This window comes from Megalops cyprinoides, chromosome 14, assembly GCF_013368585.1.
Source record: "Megalops cyprinoides isolate fMegCyp1 chromosome 14, fMegCyp1.pri, whole genome shotgun sequence".
In the NCBI taxonomy this organism is placed as follows: Eukaryota; Metazoa; Chordata; class Actinopteri; order Elopiformes; family Megalopidae; genus Megalops; species Megalops cyprinoides.
Genome location: NC_050596.1, coordinates 26,930,378 through 26,951,120, shown reverse-complemented (window position 1 = coordinate 26,951,120; position 20,743 = coordinate 26,930,378). Strand labels below are relative to the sequence as shown.

At 38.9% G+C, this 20,743-nt stretch overlaps 1 protein-coding gene across 1 annotated transcript in view; it reads left to right on the top strand.

The window, feature by feature from the left end:
- Positions 1-15,522: 15,522 nt before the first annotated feature.
- Positions 15,523-20,743, top strand: part of LOC118789027 (inactive dipeptidyl peptidase 10-like) — a 117,248-nt gene continuing 112,027 nt past the window's right edge. Inside the window, exon 1 of the mRNA XM_036545306.1 lies at positions 15,523-15,803. Within this exon, the coding sequence (XP_036401199.1) occupies positions 15,744-15,803 (60 nt within the window). The 5' untranslated portion in view covers positions 15,523-15,743. The remainder of the gene's footprint in view (positions 15,804-20,743) is intronic.

The following is a 20,743-nucleotide window of genomic DNA, read 5'->3' as shown; positions in this document are numbered from 1 at the left end:
ATACAGGAGTGAATAATGTAGTTTCAAGTTCATTTTTATTTTCAAGTTTCATGACCCAGTCAAACTCATTTTGCTTTGTCACAAGCACACGTCAGTTTGAGCAGCTGATGGATGTAGCAAATGCCTGGAGTCTTTGTGAAGACTTTAAAATGCACTCAGCTGAGTGTGAGTTCTGCTCTGTCTGCCTGGGCCTGTTAGTACAGCGGGAAAGCAGACTCACCGCAGAGGAGGAATTGTACCTGGAGTTTCCTGAGAGAGAATGATCACACCCATGGACATATCGGCTGTCAGCTCAGCTCAGGTAACACTAAATAACCGACTGGTCGATGTGTATGAGGGAACGTTCATTACATTCAGTCACCCACTCTGCACTCATCTAGGTGGGCAGCTACAATGTGAAAGCAAAAAGCAGAGGGTGGACTTTTGTCAGTAGACATGGTGCAATACAATTCAATCGCAAGTAATATAGATATGGAAACTGAGATGATTTTATGCGTTTGATACGTACTAAATCAACCTAAATCAACACACTCTTGTATATACTCACCTTCAGTGACTCCATCTGAGTCAACTGATTTTCAGCTGGAGCAATCTTCAGCTTTCAATGGATTTTACCCAGCAGCTGTGAATGGCGAATGCAAAACCTTAATTCCAGACTGTTTAAAACATACACTTATGCGGAAACTGTTTCAGAGTAAATCTGGACATTGCAGCCGTCACAAGTATCTTCAACAAAATATCCATAAAGAATGCACCTCTGTGTATTACTTAAGATAAAGCACTCCATATGTACTGCAGTGCACATGTAATACCATACATGTTTCCCTTCCATTGACTGCACACTAGCAAAGGTGAAACAAAGTGGTTCAGCAGACTCAGCTACATAGACTACAGATGATAAAACCATGTTTCAGTGTCTCATATATAGAAATTTAAGAAACTTTATTCCATACTCTTTTTTCTTTTGGACCAGCCTGGGTTGTGCTGTGGTGAAACAGAAAAAAAAAAAAAAATCAGGTCTGCCGAGTAGCTCTAGAAACACAGCTGAGCAGCCAAGCCGCTGTCTTGAAGTGCCAACAAGACTCCGGGCTCAAGCTAATGATTTCTAATAGCCCGGGCAGAAAGCAAGGGTGAGACTTAATAAAAGCTGACAGATGGCAGTAGCTCTCCCACTGCAGAAATGAAGCGCCGCATGCACTGCATTTAAATGGCCTTAAACCAGCATAATGCCTTTTTATCACACAGTCCACTTCACGAGTTCCACGGTGTAATCAATGAAAGAGAGGAGCCAGGGGTGCCAGGACGTTTTAAGTAACCGGAGGAACGTTCTGCCGTGCCATTATGTTACAATCCTTTGAATATGTCCACCTCCATTTTAATAACCTTCCATATACAACACAAGAACATCCGAAAAAAGTGACGACAGAGACAAATTGGGACCGAACAGATTCCCAAGTAAGTGAATTTGTGGTTGCCAGGAACTGTGACCTATTGCAGGTGTGGTTTTAAGAGCAAATTTAAGGTTACAAAAATCCTAATCCCTAATTATCTGGATTACAAAATCCTACCAGATGTAAATGTATCATTTTGAAATGTTATCAGTTGTATTACACATCTTATCTAAGCAGTATAAATGATTTGTCTTCTGAATTTCATAACTGTTAGTTGACTCCTTCAATTATAGGGGGAGAGACCAAAATCATGATTGCATGAATTTCAATAGAAATGCAAAAAGCAGAAGTGCTCCAGGGGAATATTAAAAATTTTTTGTCACTGTGTCAGCATTAATTATTTCTGTAAAACTGAGAACATGGTCAAAAGACTGAAATATAGACCAATTACCAAAGAGGAGAATTACCATTGAAGCAGAACAGATGTCATTGCTTTTTTCCTGAAATAATACTTATATGTACCACAGTGAAGGAGAATAAAAAGGCTGCATAGTATCTGTCTTAAACAAAATGTTTTATGATAGAAAAGATCAGGGAGCAAGATGTATTTTCATACACGTTCCAAAATACGTGATATCTCAATTTAAATGGTCTAATGAAGTCTTTCTTAAACTAGAACCCAAACTCGAATAGCCTTTTCTCAAAATAAAAAGCAGCAAAAGAAGTACAGGTTTTATACGAAGGTATTACTCCAAATGCTTCGAATATGTACTAACATCCAATTGACAGTATACAATGGATCATATATATGGAGAGATTCAGGTGAAAGAAAGCTCAAAGAACTTGAAAATGCTGCAGATACAACACAGTTCCCTACTAACAAAGCCGCCTGAGATTTTCTTTTTTCGAGAAAGCCTAAGGGAGAACAAGACCAGAACAAAATCCTCGGGACAGCAGCAGGGGTTATTGAAAAAGCACTGCTTTCTCCTTTCATTGTTTCCCGCTGGATCGCCACAACTGGGAAGCCACACACTACAGGTGAGAAATTTGTTCCTACCTTGCACAAAGGAGACTGTTTCAAACATGTGTAGACAAAAGGCTGAGGATCAATTTTCTTTGATCCCACAGTCCAACGACACTGTGGAACGGGAGCATTCAAAGCAGGGCAGAGCACTGTGTTGTGCAAGTTCACACTTCACAAGAGCCAGCTCAAAGTTCAGTTCACTCAGATTAAAATGAACAAGTTCACGTTCATAGTTCACAATTTTGAATTTTGAACAAGTTCACAGTTCCAGTTCATTTCTTCCATTTTTTTTTTTAAATGAGCTGCTCTGAGCTTATCTTTTTCAGTAGAACCTCCTCCTACCCATCCATCCCCAGCCCCCAGTCATTGCCACTTCCCACTGGTTGTGTATACTTGTACATTATGTATGTTACTAGTGGAAGTGCAAAAGCAAAGTAATAAGTTCAAATTGCAAAGTAAATTCCTTTGTTTTCTCATCTGCATACATATGTAAATCACTAACTTGCACTAGCCATTTTGCAAAAAATTGTTTAAGCTAACCAGTGTTTACAGTCCACCATGTACCCTGTCATATAAGGGTATTGTCCAGGGACTATGCTATGTATACGTCTACATGCATAGTGATTGTTACGCGGGATATGGGCAGTTGGTTGTGAGCTGTCTAGCTGTCTAGCTGATGAGTTGCACTAGTAAAAACGTCTCAAGTATGGAATAACGCCGTCCGTGTTTATTTATCAAGCAGTAATTTTAACACACCCAAGGATTCTGATTCTCACGCAAACCTGAATGAGCTCAAGTTCACGTTCTTTAGTTGCAAACGGATACGTTCAAGTTCACTGTTCACCGAAAAAATGAGCACGTTCAATGAACGCACTCTTTTAACACGTTCATGCACAACACTGGCAGACGACATGGCTGAACAAGCCATCTCAAAAGTCAAATAGAGTTCCTTGTTTGCTCTTCAGTTAGAGGAGACTGATGTTGCGTGTGATGCATGGGTTCTGGCTTACATCAGATTTTAGACTGAGGGGCAAAGTCATGTTTTGTTACCCAATATCTTTGCTATATGTGTTTATTCACAATCATAGTTTAGAGTAGTGGGAGTGTATGGAAATTTACACTAATTGTGCATGTGCACAATGTTGTCACTGTTGAAATGGTGGCTGGTGACAATCAGACCAGTGGTTGCTCCCATTGCACTTTGGACCCACTGCATGATGTGTAGCCAAGCATTTGTGGCTACGAAATGTCACTGGGTCTCAGGCAGACGATGGATTAAGTAGCTCTCACAGTCAGTTCAATCATGACCAGTGCAACAAGTGCATGGCTCTTCAGAATGCCAGAAAACGCTTGAATTGGAGGAGTCACTGATTGACTGGTGACTCAGTGTGACCTTCAGGTTACTTTTTGGTACTCATCTATTTGAGATGTCTTCATTTCTACAGTAATTTCATGCAAGGCCATGCATTCATTTTTTCATTGTTTCTTTGGATTGGAAATAAAATGAATACCCTTTATCATGGAAGGTGCGTTTTATCTCTTGAAATTATACAAAGATCAAATCAAAATAAAACAAATATTTAAATGAAACTAACTAAATAAAAAATAATAAAAGAAAGAAAGAAAGCATTTTCCTGGGCAACTTCTTCAAAACATCCCCTGTGTTTAGGTTGTGAATAAAAGCTTTCTCGCGTGCTGAAATCTGAACTACATTTACCTTCCTGTTATGTAGTACACACTGATGAAAGAGGTTCAGAACTCGAGATGAAGATGGAAAGGTTACAGAGGTTTGCCTTCCATTATCAGGGATGCTTTTCTGAATGTCTGCATGTTCTGCATTCCTCTGCAGCATGCATTGAGAGTATTTGAGGAGAGGCCTGGTGACGAAATTGTCCGCATAACTCCTCTCTTTATCACCACAGAATGGCACTGCAGTTAAAAGAAGAATCTGATTGACTTGGGGCTAAATCGATTTTCATTCCCACTAGGAATAAAAGCAGCAGAATACCAAGTTGTTTCACCCATTTCTTGTCTACACATGAACTCTAAGTAGCAACAGCATTTAAGTGACTGTGGATTATATCTTGTTTTTAAAAACCTATTTTACATTCAAGCACCACTTTACAGTTACACAAACTATGGGACAGGCTTCTTGCTTAACAGAGCGCTGCGACCATGGCCAAGAATTTATCAGCTAGCATTGAAGCATCTTCCTCTCTGACCTACAAGTCACACAAGCTCATACAGAATCCACACAACCTGGGTGGGAGTGTCAGTGTTAAGACTTCAGTGTTCAGTGCAGCTGCTGACCCTTCATGGGTAACAGATTTCACTGGGGTCTCAAGGGGACCACTGAGTGAGATTATTTCAATGTGTACCATACTATCGGCTCTGATAGGAACATTAGCGATGCCATTTTTAGCTGCCTTTGTTTTAGGCCCTAGAAACTGACACATTTGTTAATGTTAACCAACTGCAAGTTATTGGTTAGCTCACCCACTACAAGACCTAACTGCAAATAGAAATCATTATGTCAAATTAAATACCAATGGACTTCTGGCAGCCTGGTGACCATTCTGTTACCCCTTATACCATTTCCCTAATCTTGTGCCTGTTGCTTTCAATAATGATGGCAAACACTTCATCTGTATATCAAATGTTTCCCATCCATGGTCATCAATTGAATATTTACAGCAATACTACAATGACAGCTAAGTGTTAAGTGAGATAGACAGATAAACAAGCCTCTCCTACTTGCACATGACACATTTAGACAGGTACAGTCAGCTGTCAAACAACTTCATAAGATGTGTGGGTCACCTCAGGGGAATCACATACTATTTGGGGGTTACTACATTTCATTGCTGTGAACTACAGGAATAACCCTACACAGGAGTAGGTATACATAGCTACAGGGTATGTATCTGCTTGTTTTTTTAACTTGTAAATAGTTGGTTCAATCTTGTGACTGAACAAATTGGCATTTCATTACAACTGTCATTCCCTCCAGGTAATGTGATTGACATATAATTTTATCCACAAAATAATAATAATAATAATAATAATAATAATAATAATAACACTTGAACATTTGGATCACTATAACAGGGCTTTCAACTCATGACTAAGTTGCTGTTTTTGCATGTTGGCAGCATTTTTATTGAGATAAAATATAAATAGAAAAATCCTTTATCATTGAGTGAGTTGGTAACATTTGTAATTCCTTGTCACAATTGTACTGTGCATTCTAACTCACAAGAAGAGGATCTCATCTTTTGTTTTCTGTATGCTTTCACGATTCCTAGAATGATATGGCAGGATTTCATACAAAGGATGAGGACAATTAGAAAGCTCAGCACCAATCAAAAGCAAATTTAGACTTAGACACCAATTAAAACTGAGTTAATGGAAATTTGTAGTTATTAAGCACTGAATCGCCTGGGAAAGTTGATATCCTTGGCGTGTATATAATTGAATGTTCTTTAATTATTGTAGTAAGTAAGCAATTTCTATTTAAATGGAAATTACTTGGCATATGCTCTGTTACTTACCATTTAAAATAATAATAATAATAAACGACAAAACAATAAAATTTGCATGATAAGCAGAAAAGTGTCATACTGTAATTCCTTTGGCAATTCACTCTGCATTTCTTAACATACCAGATTTATACTGTATGCTATGCCCAACTGTACCTTTTAGGCAAATGAGTATCTTAAAAATTTTGAGCTGCCTTATTCTCCAAGCAGATGCTGTTATTCCATTGATGTGGCATATTTAATCAACGCATAAGGAGAGCATTATTATTTAGTTGTTTAGCAGACTCTCTTATTCAGGGTGACTTACATAATTTACATAGTATATATTATCCATTAAAAACCTGGATATTCATTAAAGCAGTTATGGTTAAGTACTTTGCTAGAGGGAACAACAACCGCATGTGAGAAAAGAACCTGCAGCTCAGAATATGCATAAAGAAATACAGCTGAAATATTTTGATTGAATGCTTCTGTTGTCTTCTCTTGATTTGCATTTGAAACTCATGTTGTTGCGTAGGAATAAAAAAGTGAGTATACCTCTCTGTGGCAGTGTGGCCCTGGGGAAGGAATTTATTATTCTTTTATTTAAAGCAGATTTACTGGTTTACACAACAGAATAGGATGTCCAAATCCCTGATACTGGTTTGGAGTCCTATAACGACTTTTGAGGACACTATTTTATTACATTATCTTTACTTAGCAGGTGCTTTATCTGGAGTGACTTACACAGCTTACATTTTTGTGTGTTTTTGTGTTTTTTGTACACGTCTTTCATACAGTCGGATATTTGCTGAAGCAATTCTGCTCAAGCGGCTTGTCCAAGGCAACAATCAAAATACTACAGGGAACCAAACCTGCAACCTTTGAGTTACAAGCACTGTTCCTCATTCTGCTAAATTGCTGGCATAAAGTGCTGCAATGTCCACCCAGTATCCAACATGCATCACATGTGTTGCACTGTGTTTCCATTTCTGGAAAACTGGTTGCCCACAGCAGAAAAGAAACCTGTTCATTAAGATAAATAGAGATCATCATTGTCCTCTACACAGTAGATTTGATCGGTTTAAAGTGCACAGCAATCAAGGCTATGCCCTTTTAATTGTTAATTAAACAGAATACCACAGATACTATATCTCATGGTTGGAGGCTTGGATCTGTTCAATAGTTAGATACAGATAATATTTATGTAATATTTTGTCTGATTATGCCATCATTTTAAAAAATAATCTTCTCCTTCAGTGTTACTAAATGAAGAATTTGACTAAAAATGAGATGTTCTGTACTTATAACTTGTTTTGGATGTTTGGATTTTGGAAAATTACTTGTTAAAATTAGTTATACTTCTATAAGTTTACAAGTAGTTTTGGATTATAATATTATCATGTGATAATATTTGAATAGGTGTCTTTACTTTTTGCTTGTATCACAAAGAACAGAATTTCTTTTGGCCTGTTTCCATGAAAATAAGTCACACAAAATGTAGCAACACAGCATGTTAGTTGATTCAGAATTAATGGTAGCACAACATAATGGCTTGCTGGATTCTTGTTTGAATTTGCAGAAGTGCTTTTGGCTGGAGATTTTCAAGGGAATCATTCACTGTGCTTTGCTCGTGCACTGTGGGTCTTTCATTCTATGCTTTTTACTTCATCATTTTATGTCAAATACTTCTGGCATCACTATCAACATAATATGAAAGAAGGGCTTTGCAGAGTTTCATTTTGTTTCATCATTTTTGTTGATCAATATTGGATAGCTTGTCCATGATGTGTTCATATTGCTAAATTAGTTAGCTGGATATTTAACTTGATCAGGTGCAAACTAGCCTATGCTGTCATTGCATACATGATTTATGTGGATACTGGGAGTATTATAATGCTTATGTATGACTTAATTAGTTGGTTATACCTGCACAACACATGCTGGCTGTAGACCATGCTGTGAGTACACTGTTAGATCTCATTGTTGTGCAACGTTTAAGCTTAAAGACAGTAATTTATCTCACTTGCATATGAAAAGTGAGTATATGCTAAAGCCACAATTGATGCTTCATGCTTGGGCATAACCAGCACTGAATCACTGGGTCCAAGATGCAGTCATGACGCATATAAATTAAAACCGAAAGCCAATGAGGTATGCAGTCTTGGTTTAAAATACTGAATTAAACTAAAACAATTACATCCTCTGATATGTAGTGCAACTGAGCTCTATAAAGGTAACCAAGCATGTACCCAAGCAAAAGGACAAAGCATGAATATCACTGCCTTTACTGGAAATTCCTTCTCCTTTAATCAAGCACATTTTAAATACCTTGCTACAATTTTCACAGGCCCCTACAAAAAGCCTGTTTGCCCTTTGAATTATTCAAGTAGAAAGCACATTTCACATTTCAAGTTTTTCATCCATCACCCATATATAGATATAGACATAGACATACAGTATATATGTATATAGATATAGACATAGACATACAGTATATATGTATATACATACATACATAGAGAGATAGAGAGAGAGATAAAAGGCAAAAACCTGGTAGGGTTGTTAACAAAACCCAAAAACATTTTGTGAACAAAAGGGCAGTGGTACAGATGCAGCTACAATTCACAGCATCAAAAGTGCACAATGAATAGCGGTGGTCTTTGGAGAGAAGGAGGGTCAAACAGGGCACCTCATCCTGTCTTAAAAATGTACAAATGCACACAGTTAGTCACCAGCGTGTGGAGTGACTAAGGAGGACTAAGCTAACCTGACTGAGGTGCTCAGTCTCTTTTTAACCCACCAACTGATTCCCCTGGAGTGACAGATGCTGTGTCTGGTCAAGTTCTGTTCCACAGTGACGCTCTCCAGGGTCCTGTAACCGGGGTTTGGGAATACATGTATCCCTTTAATACTCCTGCCACCAATGTTGCTCTTCTATAAGGAAACAGCACAGAGAAGAAATTCATTAGTTGCATCCATTACCTTGGTTAAGGTCAAAGAGCTGTCTGAAGACTGCTGGTGAATAGCCATTAATATCCACAGGTTGGAAGATCGAGAGTAAGCCTTTTTGTGAATTCCTTCTAATCTCCCATCTTCAATTATAATGTCCAGAAGACAACTGTAAATTCAAAGGCAACACATGGGGATCTTCTAAACAGACTGGCATCTTCAGGTTACCAGGTGTCAAAAAGAACCATTCACAGCTGAAGGCATGAATATTGCATTAAAGATCAGATTAGCAAGAAGCAACACTCTTTTGAAGACAACAAGATGAAATGTTGAATTTAACAAACAACATCTGAATGGCAGTTGGAAGTATGTCTCACAGTCAGATGAAATGAAACTTGAGTTTAGACATGTGCTTCAATGTTATGTTTGGATCAAAAAGATGAAGCTACTGTTGAAAAAGACCCCGTTCCCACTGGGAAATATCATGGTGGGGGTGAGGGGGCTGGGGTCTATTTTTGGATTTGTTTCATATATACAGTATGAATATCAGGGAAGAGAGAGTTAGGAACAACTCCTAAGGTTGTCCTAAGGTCCTCAATCTGGAAAAAACTGGTTTCTTCTACCAAGATACTTAACTTTTTCTAAGATATTCATCTAAATCTACTGTACAATGCAATGGTACAATGGTTAGCTGAGCATAAAATCAGTGTCACCTACTGATCATTTCCATCACCAGACTTAAATCTAATCAACAATTTGTGATTCAACCTCAAGAAAGCATTTCACAAATGAGAACCAAAAGACCTGCAGAACCCAGAGCAATACTGCCAAGGAAAGGGACAAAAATCTCCCCTTATAAGTGCCAGAACCTCTTAAGACTCTACAGGAAGTGTAATGTCAGTTTAATCCACGCCAGGTAAAAAATCTACCTACAGGGAAGTCAATTAATGTGACCCTCATGTTTTCTGGAATAAAATCCATTATTCATGAAAACCATGACTTCAGTCTGTGCAAAATTATCAAACCATGAAGAGGGGGCGGCAGTGTAGCATAGTGGTTAAGGAGCAGGTTCAATTCCCCACTAAACACTGCTGTTGTACCCTTGGGCAAGGTACTTAACCTACAGTTGCCTCAGTAAATACCAAGCTGTATAAATGGATAACATTGTAAAAAAACTGTGACCAATGTAAGTCACTGTGGATAAGGGGCGTCAGCTAACAATGCCAAGAATGTAATGCAAAAAGAGTAGTGCCTAGTATGCTGTGGATCCGTAGATGAATAATGCATACCATGAAAGCACATTTCAGTTTTTGAATAGTTAACTCTGACATTGTAGAGTTTTTATTTGGTTTTATTTTATTTAATAAAACTTTTATTAGAGTAGGTATCACATCATCTCCATTCTTATCCGAGAACACAAAATAGTAGTTGGATGTTTTTAGACAAACAGATTGCACAGCCATCTGGCCCCTGACTCAAGATACAACAATAACATTCAATACAGACTGTGGGTGTCTGGAAACATTGTTTCACAATGTGTTCTAAAACAGCTAATAAAAGACACAAGCACTTTTGTAATACAGTATATTAGGAATGTTACAATACCTTTACTATCTTGGAGAAATCGCTGATCATCCACATCAGGCAAATGCAGATTTCTGTTCATTAGAAACTACTCTAGCTGCTTGACTCTTCTGTGCAAACTTCTCTTAAGAATGATTTTACAATTGTCTATGAGATTAACTGATGGATGATGGTAGTCAGAAAACACTTGTGTTACCTTACGTTCCCTCAGGTTTCTAGAAGTGGTCTTACTTGTCAGACACTGATGTCAAAATCTTGACAAATCTGGTCTCAGAAATCAAGTAAACATGGAGGTTGACCACCCAGACGAGCTACTATTTCTTGAGTACTTTCTGCTCCCAGTTCTAGCATTGACACAATCTGCCTCAGAACAGCATGGTTTCAGTGCCGACGGGATGCATTAAGATGGGCCCAGGAAGAGAGGATGACAGAGGAAGTGATAACAACTCTCACAGCCTCAGGAGCTTTGTAACTGAGAGATCTTCCCCCGGGAGGTCTCCCCTCAGCCCAGGCCCAGCAGCATGACACTAGTGATTACTGCCTAGATTATTAATCACAAAATGATGCCGATTCACCGTTCGCCTGGAGGGCTGCGTAACCCTGCAGATGAAAGCCATTTTGGTTCCCATTTCACTGGATTCATCCTTAGTCCATTTAAATCAATGGGAGAGAAACGTCTGCACCCTCCTGGGAGAGAAGGGTCTAAATATGTTAATAAACCTTTAATTGTCAAGGAGTGCAAAGAGGCAATGCCGTAACTGATCACAGCATGTGATGATCATTAGATTTTTACCTCTGAGCTTAGAGATCTCAGAGGGTTGCCAAAATGCAATGCATGAGATTTTCTTTGGTGGGAGTGCATAGACATGTTAAGGAAGTGATATGGAGATGTTCTGTCTTAGTATTAAGAAATGAGGAAAGAAAAAAATCCATGTTCAAATGCGTGAGATTATCAACCCTGAGAGGGTCCACATGTGTGACTCATGGTCAATAGACATGAGGCACCTGGTAACTGCAGGAGCACTTTTGCGAGTTTAGGAAGTGCAATATAACTGGATACAGCTAGAGCTCAGAGGTGTTCATCACATTTGCAATCCTAAAAAGACAGCCAATAAACCACAGCCTTTAACTGACTGGCTTGAAGTGAAAAATGTGACGGCGCAATTTAATCTGGTTGCCTTGGTATCAATGTCTGAAACTGCTTTTGGGATTATTAAAGCATTATTACTCCACTTTGTCTTCAGGACGCAGTGCGTCTAGATATCACTTTAAATCGTCTTTTGTGAGCAATACTTTCTTAGCCCTCCTCTAGCAATCTATGAGATTCGGATGTCTGGCTGTTGCAGTGATTGCACTTACTGCCTCAATCTGCACAATAAGGACAGCATGTCCTGTTGATACAGGCACATTTTTAGACTGAAACCTATGTGCATATGGATTTTTTCAGGTATGAAAAATGCTTTTTCAGCTGTGTGGAGAAAATTATAAAAGGAACTTTGAACTGTGCGGACATGCGGTTGTGGGTACGTGTGTGCTCGTGTTTGCATGTACTGTAACTCATTTCCTACATTATTAATTATAATAAAATTGTATCAAAATACCATTTCAAGGCTGAGAAACATGAATAGCAAGATGTCAAAACTATGCAGGGAGTCCTGAACACCCTTTTCCAAATGCAAATGTCCTTAAACCTACTGGTAACATGAAACTCAGCTCTTACCATACTATAATTAAACATGTTTTTACATAGTATTTACATGCAATTTACTACCGGGTTTCCAGTTACCTCCCCTTCTAGACAAGAACCGTGTAGAGTATATTACAGTTCCTACCATGAACATTATGAATGGCCTAATAAGACTATTTCCCTAATAACTGGGCATTTTAGATATAATTTTTCTAACCACCTGGCTTCTATCTGAACAAGAAGGAACTGGGCAGCCATTGCTCATTTACTGTGGAGACTGTCATTGCTATTACTGAAAAGGTCATTTGAATTTTATTGCCATCCATCAGCCCCCTCTCTGCAAGTGCTCTGTGTAAAGTCTCTCCTTTGACATTAGAGACAGAACAATTTTGTTACCCCATCAGGACTCAGCAGAGAGAATAGCTGCTTGAGTGCTGTGGTACAGGCAGACCTATCTGCTTTTGTTACATTGAGTCCCGTCGATTAGCAAATGCTTCTATTGGTCATTAAAGGCCTGTAATAATGTTTTTATTGTTTTGAATCAAGCATATTCCACATGCACACACAGAAACAAAGAATAGAAACAGTGGTGAAATGAGATATTGATAATATGAAAAGGATAATGTAATTTCAGTTGGTGCTGTAAGATCTGCTTGATTTAACAGAAGGTGTAAGGAAGCGTGGGAAAGGATAGTAACACAGACAGCAGGCTTGTAAGAACAAACAGCTTCATCCATGTGAGCACCACAGAGGGTCTGGGTTCTTTTTGGCCCTCAACAACTGACACAGGTTTAGCTAATCCAACGTCAGTTGTAACACCAGCCATTATATAGGAAAAGCCAAAAACTGAACTGGTTTCAGTGGTATGATATGGAATAACACACTAAGCAGAATGTCGCCCTCATTCTCACAGTGGTCCTGGTCCATAAGAATAGCAGTAGCCATATGATGGGCCTTGAAATTCTTGTCATTACAGCTTGAGCTCACAACCATCAAAGAAGCAGTTTTGACCGTGTCATTTTTGTAAAGACAACAGAACCTCTCTGGTACTGGGAAGACAGCCCAGAGGTACTTTCATTCAATTACTTTTTAAATAGATTTTTTTTTTTTTTTTTTACTAAAAACAGCCCGAAATAGAATGACAGCAGTTAGTGCACAGGCTTTTAGCCTTGGGAACTTGAATAATGTAATCAATGCAGAAATCACTGCATTTAATACATGGCCTCTGAAATTCAGCCTTCAAAGGACAATATCTGTGCATTTCATTTCAATAGGATATCAGCCCTGGAGCTTCCACCACAGCATGCAATGTTCTGTACCTGGAGTTTTTTTCTAAGCAAACAAATAAGCAAAGCCAAGTAGAAGGATGAATAAATCGAAAACCACATCTGCATGTGAGAGAGGCAATAAATTTGCAGATTGGTATCAGGACGAGAGCTCTTTAAGGTGCCACAAAATTGCATAAACATAATAGTTAGCTGTAGAAAAAGAACTCTCAGAGTGCTCCTTTACACCGGAAACGCATTGCTGCTCAACAGAGGAGAAACGGAGGCGGGGAGGAATGGGTGGTCACAGCCTCTGTACTGGAAATGATGGACTCTGATTTCAGGGAACGGCTGCAGGGTAAATCTTTCCAGCAAAGTCGTAGAGTACGCAGAGAGGAGAGTGAGAGGAATGTAATGTCAGTGACTTTATTATTACACTTCTAACTGTTTAAGTGCCTCCCAGCACAAAAGTGAATTTCTGCAGTATAGCAGTATCATTTGACTTCAGAATCCACCCCCCCCCCTCCCCCCCCCCCACCCCCCCTCCACTTTACCTAAGGGACAAAGCTCAATAGGGAGAAAGAATGAAAGACAGATTTAAAGTGATCTCTTTGATGGCTTTATATAGCAACGCCAACGCAAGGGTAATCTATTCACTCAGTTTAGCCGCTGGCAAATTATTGAATGGGTATACGAAGAATAGCTCTTTGTAGAAACAAATCAAAATCCTCAATAAAAAGGATTCACAATATGGATTATAAAATGTAATCTTAATTTAAAGTGATTCTGTATCAAAATTAAGCAAATTAACATATTTAAGAACAGAATAGCTCATTCCTATTCAGTTCCTATTCATTTTAAATCTTCAGTCCATAACAATACTATTACTACTACTACTATTACTGCTACTACTTGTAATAATAATAATAATAATAATAATAATAATAACTACCAATGTCTGTCATTTGTTAATCACTACTGCATAAACCACAATCATTCCTGTGACATCAGCTGTGCACATGTGTTCATTTGTGGTTCAAAAAATGATCAGACTGAATCACAGAGTAGTATCATTTGTGAGGGTCAACATTTGGATGGGTGTCTCTTTAATGTCAGGTTCAGCTGTCTATCCAGTGGAAGGAAGAGTAGGAGAACATAGCATAGATGTTGACATTATTTTCAATTTTTTAGCAACAATAGTGGAGTCTAAAGGGAAGGAAAACTGCAAGATTCAATTCCTGATGGCTCATTCCCATCCTGCCTATGGGTGAGCCACTTCAATATATGATGTATGCTGGTGAAATCTGGGATATCTGTGATATATAATCACAGATGTCTTCAGTTCACAGTTGTTTTCCAGTCCAGTTTAACTGGAGAACAACTTCACCTCCTGTGTGGAAGTGTGACCAGAGGACACTTCACTGTATGTGTTAGAGGGAGGCGCAAAGAGATAATGAGCACCAAGGATAAGATTTACTAATACTAGGGCTTGGCAGAGTAGTAATACAAGGAGCCTGCAGTCCCAATGAGTGATGAATCCAAGTCTCTTCTCAGAATGAGGAATACATAGAATAATGTTAGTCCCCTTTACAAGAGCTATTCTTTGCTGTGGTAAAACAATTGATAGTTTCATCTTCCCCCAGCAAATTTTTATTACTTTTGTCATTTGCTGATTTAGATTCTGTTGTTTTCCAGGTCATGTTCTTCTCTAATGCACATTCTAAACTAAACAATGGATGAAAATAAAAAAGGAAAACTCCTTTAAAATCCTAATGAAGAAATAACCAAAACGGCACCAACTCTTTCGACACTTCTCTATTGGCCTATACACAGAGACTGATATTTATGTATTAGCATAGTTATTTATTTGATGTCAGACTGTCAATAAGGTGTATTGTCATAATTATAAGTTGTGGCCATATTTTGGTGTGCGCACGTTATCGTTGCTTCATATTAAAACAGAACAACTTGTACCTTTACAGACGCACCTCAAAACGACATGCGACACAGAAGTGGAATATTTGTTTTGTAATACGGTGGACGTTACTGTGGGCTCTGCAGCAAAGACGCTCTGGAACGGGGGGTGGGGGGAGATCTCTTGAGAGCGAAATGCGGTGACTGGCATTAGTGTTCTTGCCTAGAGTGTCTAACGCACGACATAAATATCTCAAAGACTAGGACAGGGAGCGGAGATTTAAAACACGGAGGATCCTCGACAAACGGAGGTGAACTTGATGATCAGGCGGATCATTCGCAAAGGTGGTGCGCTTCCATCCGCTGCATGTATTTTTCTTTGGATCAGCTCTACAATTCTGCGCTAAGATGAACCAAACGGCCACTGTTTCCCATCAAGTGAAATGCCAATCCACCAAAACAATTAAGGTAATGATTCTCTGGTGTTACATGGTGCCCTTACTCCGTGGTTTCCGTGAGATGGTAGTTTGTGTATGCAGTATATCAAATGCTATTTTCTTAAGGAAAGTTTCGTGTCTGCAGCATACAGTCCAAACTTGGCAAATGTATCTTCATTCATTGTTTACCGCATGGAAAGATGGAAAGGTAGATTGTGAAGAGTGGTTTGAAGGGCTGTTTACCAACATAATCAGATAGCAGTGTTTTCTCTGGATTGTCAGTCCAACACGTTACTGCGTGTTCGGTATTTTGCTATAAAATATCTTGTTGCGTAAAACATCTAGGTAATCCGGTAAACCGAACCAGAGAGAAGCGTTTTCATTTAAACTTGGATATTTAAAACAGTGACCTGTAGTTCTGCATTTTACAGATGATTTACAACTCTTTTTAGGTCGCTAAGTTTAGAAACTGCACAGTAGCATTGAAATGACATAACGGACCACATATTCTGCGTAAAATAGTAATGCATTAAAATATATTAACATTAAATAGGATTACATGTGCACATTACATTCGATTTACGTGGAAAAGCAAGGTTGTTGCATGTGCAAAGTTATTTTTTTTCTTTCTGGGGATTGTAACTGTGGCGATTCAGTTAACTTAAAGCATGCAACACCACGACTGATTTCCAGCGTTAACACAAAGATGTGTCATTGCTAATTTCTTCTTGGACTTCATCAGGCAATATGTCAGTAAATGACGGTTCAGCTGTAAGCATATGCAATCAGTGCTATCAGTAGGATTTGCTCAATGCCTTTGTATCGGTCAAGGTTGCAAAGGAAAAGAAAGAATGCAAATCTTTGCTGCTATGACACTGGCCTTGCAGTACTGCCTTTTCTTAAAAGCTTACTCTACACAGCAATCTTAATTTTCGGTTTGGTCATGAAGGAATGTTGGGTATCCTGTATAGTGCATTATCCGGGCAAAGTAACTGCATTGTGGTATTGGATGATAAACCTGTAAGACACAACCGGGGACTCAAAACACCAAATGAAAAAATTATTGTAATTTGAGGTAACTAAATTATAAGGCAGTCATAAGGAGTCTACATATGTGCTTCATGTCAATAATAATTACCAGTATGTTTCAATATGTACAGTGCTCTGTGACAATATTGACTGTGAAAATGTGCTATAACAAATAAAATCTGATTGATTGATAAAAGTCAATTTAAAATGAACCCTTTAACATAAGAGTTAATAAAGCAACAGGAGAGATCAGATTTTGAAAGAGGTCAAAAAGGTGACATTATTAATTTTGTCAAGGGGAACAAAGGAAATCAGGATGTATACCCCCCCCCCCCCCCCCCCCCAAAAAAAAAATAAAAAAAGGATCGGGAAAGGGGAGAAGTGACCGTATGCCAAAGCTCACCGAGAAGAATAGATAGAGAGTTAACATAATATTTGCTAAAAACCACAAAAATACCACTGAACTCTACACCTTTGGGGCCCTTATCTCAACAAAAACCGTATGTTGTGAGCATCACAGAGCTGATCTTTATGGCAAGGCTGTCATTTGGAAACCACTTGCAACCAAGGCCAATGCGCAGTAATGCATAACCTGTTGTAATGACTCCAGCACCTGGACTTCTGAGCAGTTGAAGAAAATAATATTACATTATTGCCATTTCATTGGGTCCAATTATTATTCTGTGACATAGATTTGCTGCTGAAGAATACAAAGCCTTTGTAGGCAACCAGGTCACCCTGTGGTGCAAATATTCTTTCCTCCAGATGTACTAAGAACATAATGCCCCCGTACACTCTGCTAAACATGTTCACAAATACTTTCATGGACACTAGGATGAAGTGAAACATGGCCTTCCCAATCACCAGATCTAAACATCCTTGAACTTTTTTAGAAGGTTCTAGAACATGGAATGCAGGGTGGAGTTCCCCCACCTTAATCTGTCAAATAAGCTAAGGCTTTCCTTCTTGAAGAATGGTCCAGTATCCCAGTAGACATAGCTCGAACTTGTATTACAGCTTTCGGGGAATGATTTAACCTGTTCTGAAGGCAAAGGTCTGCCCATCTGACTATTTAACATAATAAAATCATGGTGTTTCCATTAGTTTGTCAGCTTGCTTTATATACACATTCACGTGTTCATCATTCTCAGTTCGCCTTCAACTTTACATTTCTGTCCTACTTTGATATCATCTCTGTTTCACTTTTTAAACTGTTCATCAAATTAATGATACAGGAGGTGGATTTATACTGTGTGTTGGGGTGAATTTTGGATGGTGTTGACTAAAATCATGTTTCTGGTGACTCAGTAGAACTATTTGTTTCTTTCTCTGTGTTTATGTTAAGATTTAAATATGCGGCATATATTGACCTGGCTAGATTTGAAATGCAGTGTCTCATTTGTAAAATCATGTGGTCTCTGTATGCAGTGCTGTGGTATATTGCATCATGTATTTCCTTAGTGGATGATCTAATGAAGGTCACTTTTTACATTTTATTTTGTTTAGATTATCCATTCATACAGCTGGGTATTTACTAAAGCAGTTCAGGTCAAGTGCCTCGCTCAAGGGCATAACAGCAGTGCTCCTCCTGTGTTGCTGGTCATGCAGCGTTCTCATTATAAGTCCAGTTCCTTAGCCAGTACATCACAGTTACCCGTTTGTGTTATAGAAATGGACTGATTAAACATGAGGCATGCCCATTAGTTCTGTTGACAGTTTAATATGATTCTGTCTCCACTTGGTGCTCTGTTGATTGGGTCCAGAAGGTATTTGCATGTTTCACAAGCAATCGGTTCACCCACACTAGTCCATTATTCAGGTGAAGGCTTCAAGGCTGACTCTTCATTGCACACGTGATTTATTGTGTCCATCTTGGAGCTAACGTTGCACTCCTTCTTACAGTCTTCTGGTGAGGATGCATTGAGCATGTTTCTGTTAAATCTACAAGTGTGAAATGGTTCCTTATGGAGGATGTCATTTTTCAAATTCAAATATCCCCAATATGCCTCAGGTAGGTACCAGATACTCATGAGTTGTCTTAAATATATGTGCTAAATAATATATAAATAAACACTACCTCCTACATTTGGACAATTACTACTTTTAATAGAGTGGAGTGCAGTAATGGCAAACATTGTCTGAAAGATACTTGGATCAGTTTGTCAGTTCTTACAATATACCTCAGTACATGTGTAACCACCAATGTAGATGCAAATTGAAGTGGTATAGTATTTATAAAATCAAACATACATTTTGTACTTCTGTGTTAAATGGCACCTGGGGAGGAACCACGAGCAATAAATTGGGCATAAATCAGCTGCTTATCGACTTGGTGCGTGCTCTATACATCACACAAATCACTTTTCCCATGTTTCATTTTCAGTACTCATTGACATTATGTAGCTCAGCTAAAATTGATTTTTAATCCCTTATTATGATAATTTGGAGGTGAATTAATGATTATATTTCACAGGATGGCCCTAGGTATCCTGAGAAGTAATATAAGGCAGGACAGCTGAGTTCCCGCTGGTTATGACACTGTCTTGGTCTTCAGCTTATGCTGTCGGAACATTACAAGCAACAGGCTCCTAACACAGATTGTCTGTGATAGCAGCAGCAACACTGTTGAATTTCAGTTTCTGTATTGCTGATGCCTGACGATAAGGATGCAATGTCATCCAATGGCACCAGGAGCCGCACCATGTCGGTATGGGGTACCAAAATGGATTTATTTCCTTTTTCCAAGGTTTAACACTGAGACATTTCTTATCTTTGACATTCACTTGGCTTTTACCTTCACAGTGGGAAATAAGCCAAGGGTGAATCTATTATATCTCTCCTCGGCTTTATCTGTGAATAGTTCCCTTTGATCCTCTCAAAGCCTTCATGCGGATGAGTATATACTTTAAATGCTCAGACCATACAGAAATTGACACCTAGACATAGTCTGTTCAGCTCAGGAAGTGAATGTCGGTACAAGCATTCAAGATGACAACAACAAAGAACAGGCTTTCAACCGTTAATGAAAAACACTGGCCCGTGAATCAGACACTGTGTTGTGAAAGCTGTAAATATGTAAATGCGCATGATTTTAGTCAATGACACATTCCCTTATTTTGTACATGTAATAGGGACTGGCAGGAACCGCCGAGGCATTTAATGGTTGTGTGGGAAGGTTCACTGTGGGGAGAAGAGGGAACCAGTCTGCTCATTCAAATTACGGTCTATACGCTCCAGGTCAAGCTGAATGCACTGACCTTGGCTACAGATAAAGAATGAGGTGCATTTACAAAGATATGCTAAATGGAGTACAAAGCACAGTGGGGGAACATTAGTTGGTCCACTTTAACAACTCTCACAATGCAACTCTCTTTTGCATAGTATATGGGAATAGGAATTAATGAATCGATTGTCAATGTTTAGTGGAGGGGAGGGGGAATATTGTATTGGTACAGCACCATACTGCATGGCCTTCTCAGCTTGACAGCTCCCAATTGTGGGTTAGCTTCATGAACTTTGTATCCCCCCCAAAATGGATTATTCCTTCTGAATCTAACGTGAAAAATTTTATGAGCAAACTAGTACTGATCCAGGGTTTGCTTCAGGAGTCAAAATGTACTCTCACCTTTGAGGTACTCGGGTGCAGACGGCCACTTTCCCGCAATCAGACACTCTGATATTAAATGATAATTTCTGTGCCCACAAGCTTTGACAAGTGGCAGACAAAATAAACAGCACATAATTACAGTAATCAAAGAGGGGGGCAGCATCCTTTTGTTTTGAGGGCATTTCATTCTGAAATCAATAGACCTCTGGAAGGTGGCCTGGGTGACACTGCAGTGGAAGTGGCAATCAAGCTAATTGGATGGCACGAGCACATGAACAGCCATTCACAGCAGCAACAGCAGTGTTCTCTCAGTGAAAACAGAGGGCTCGTCTACA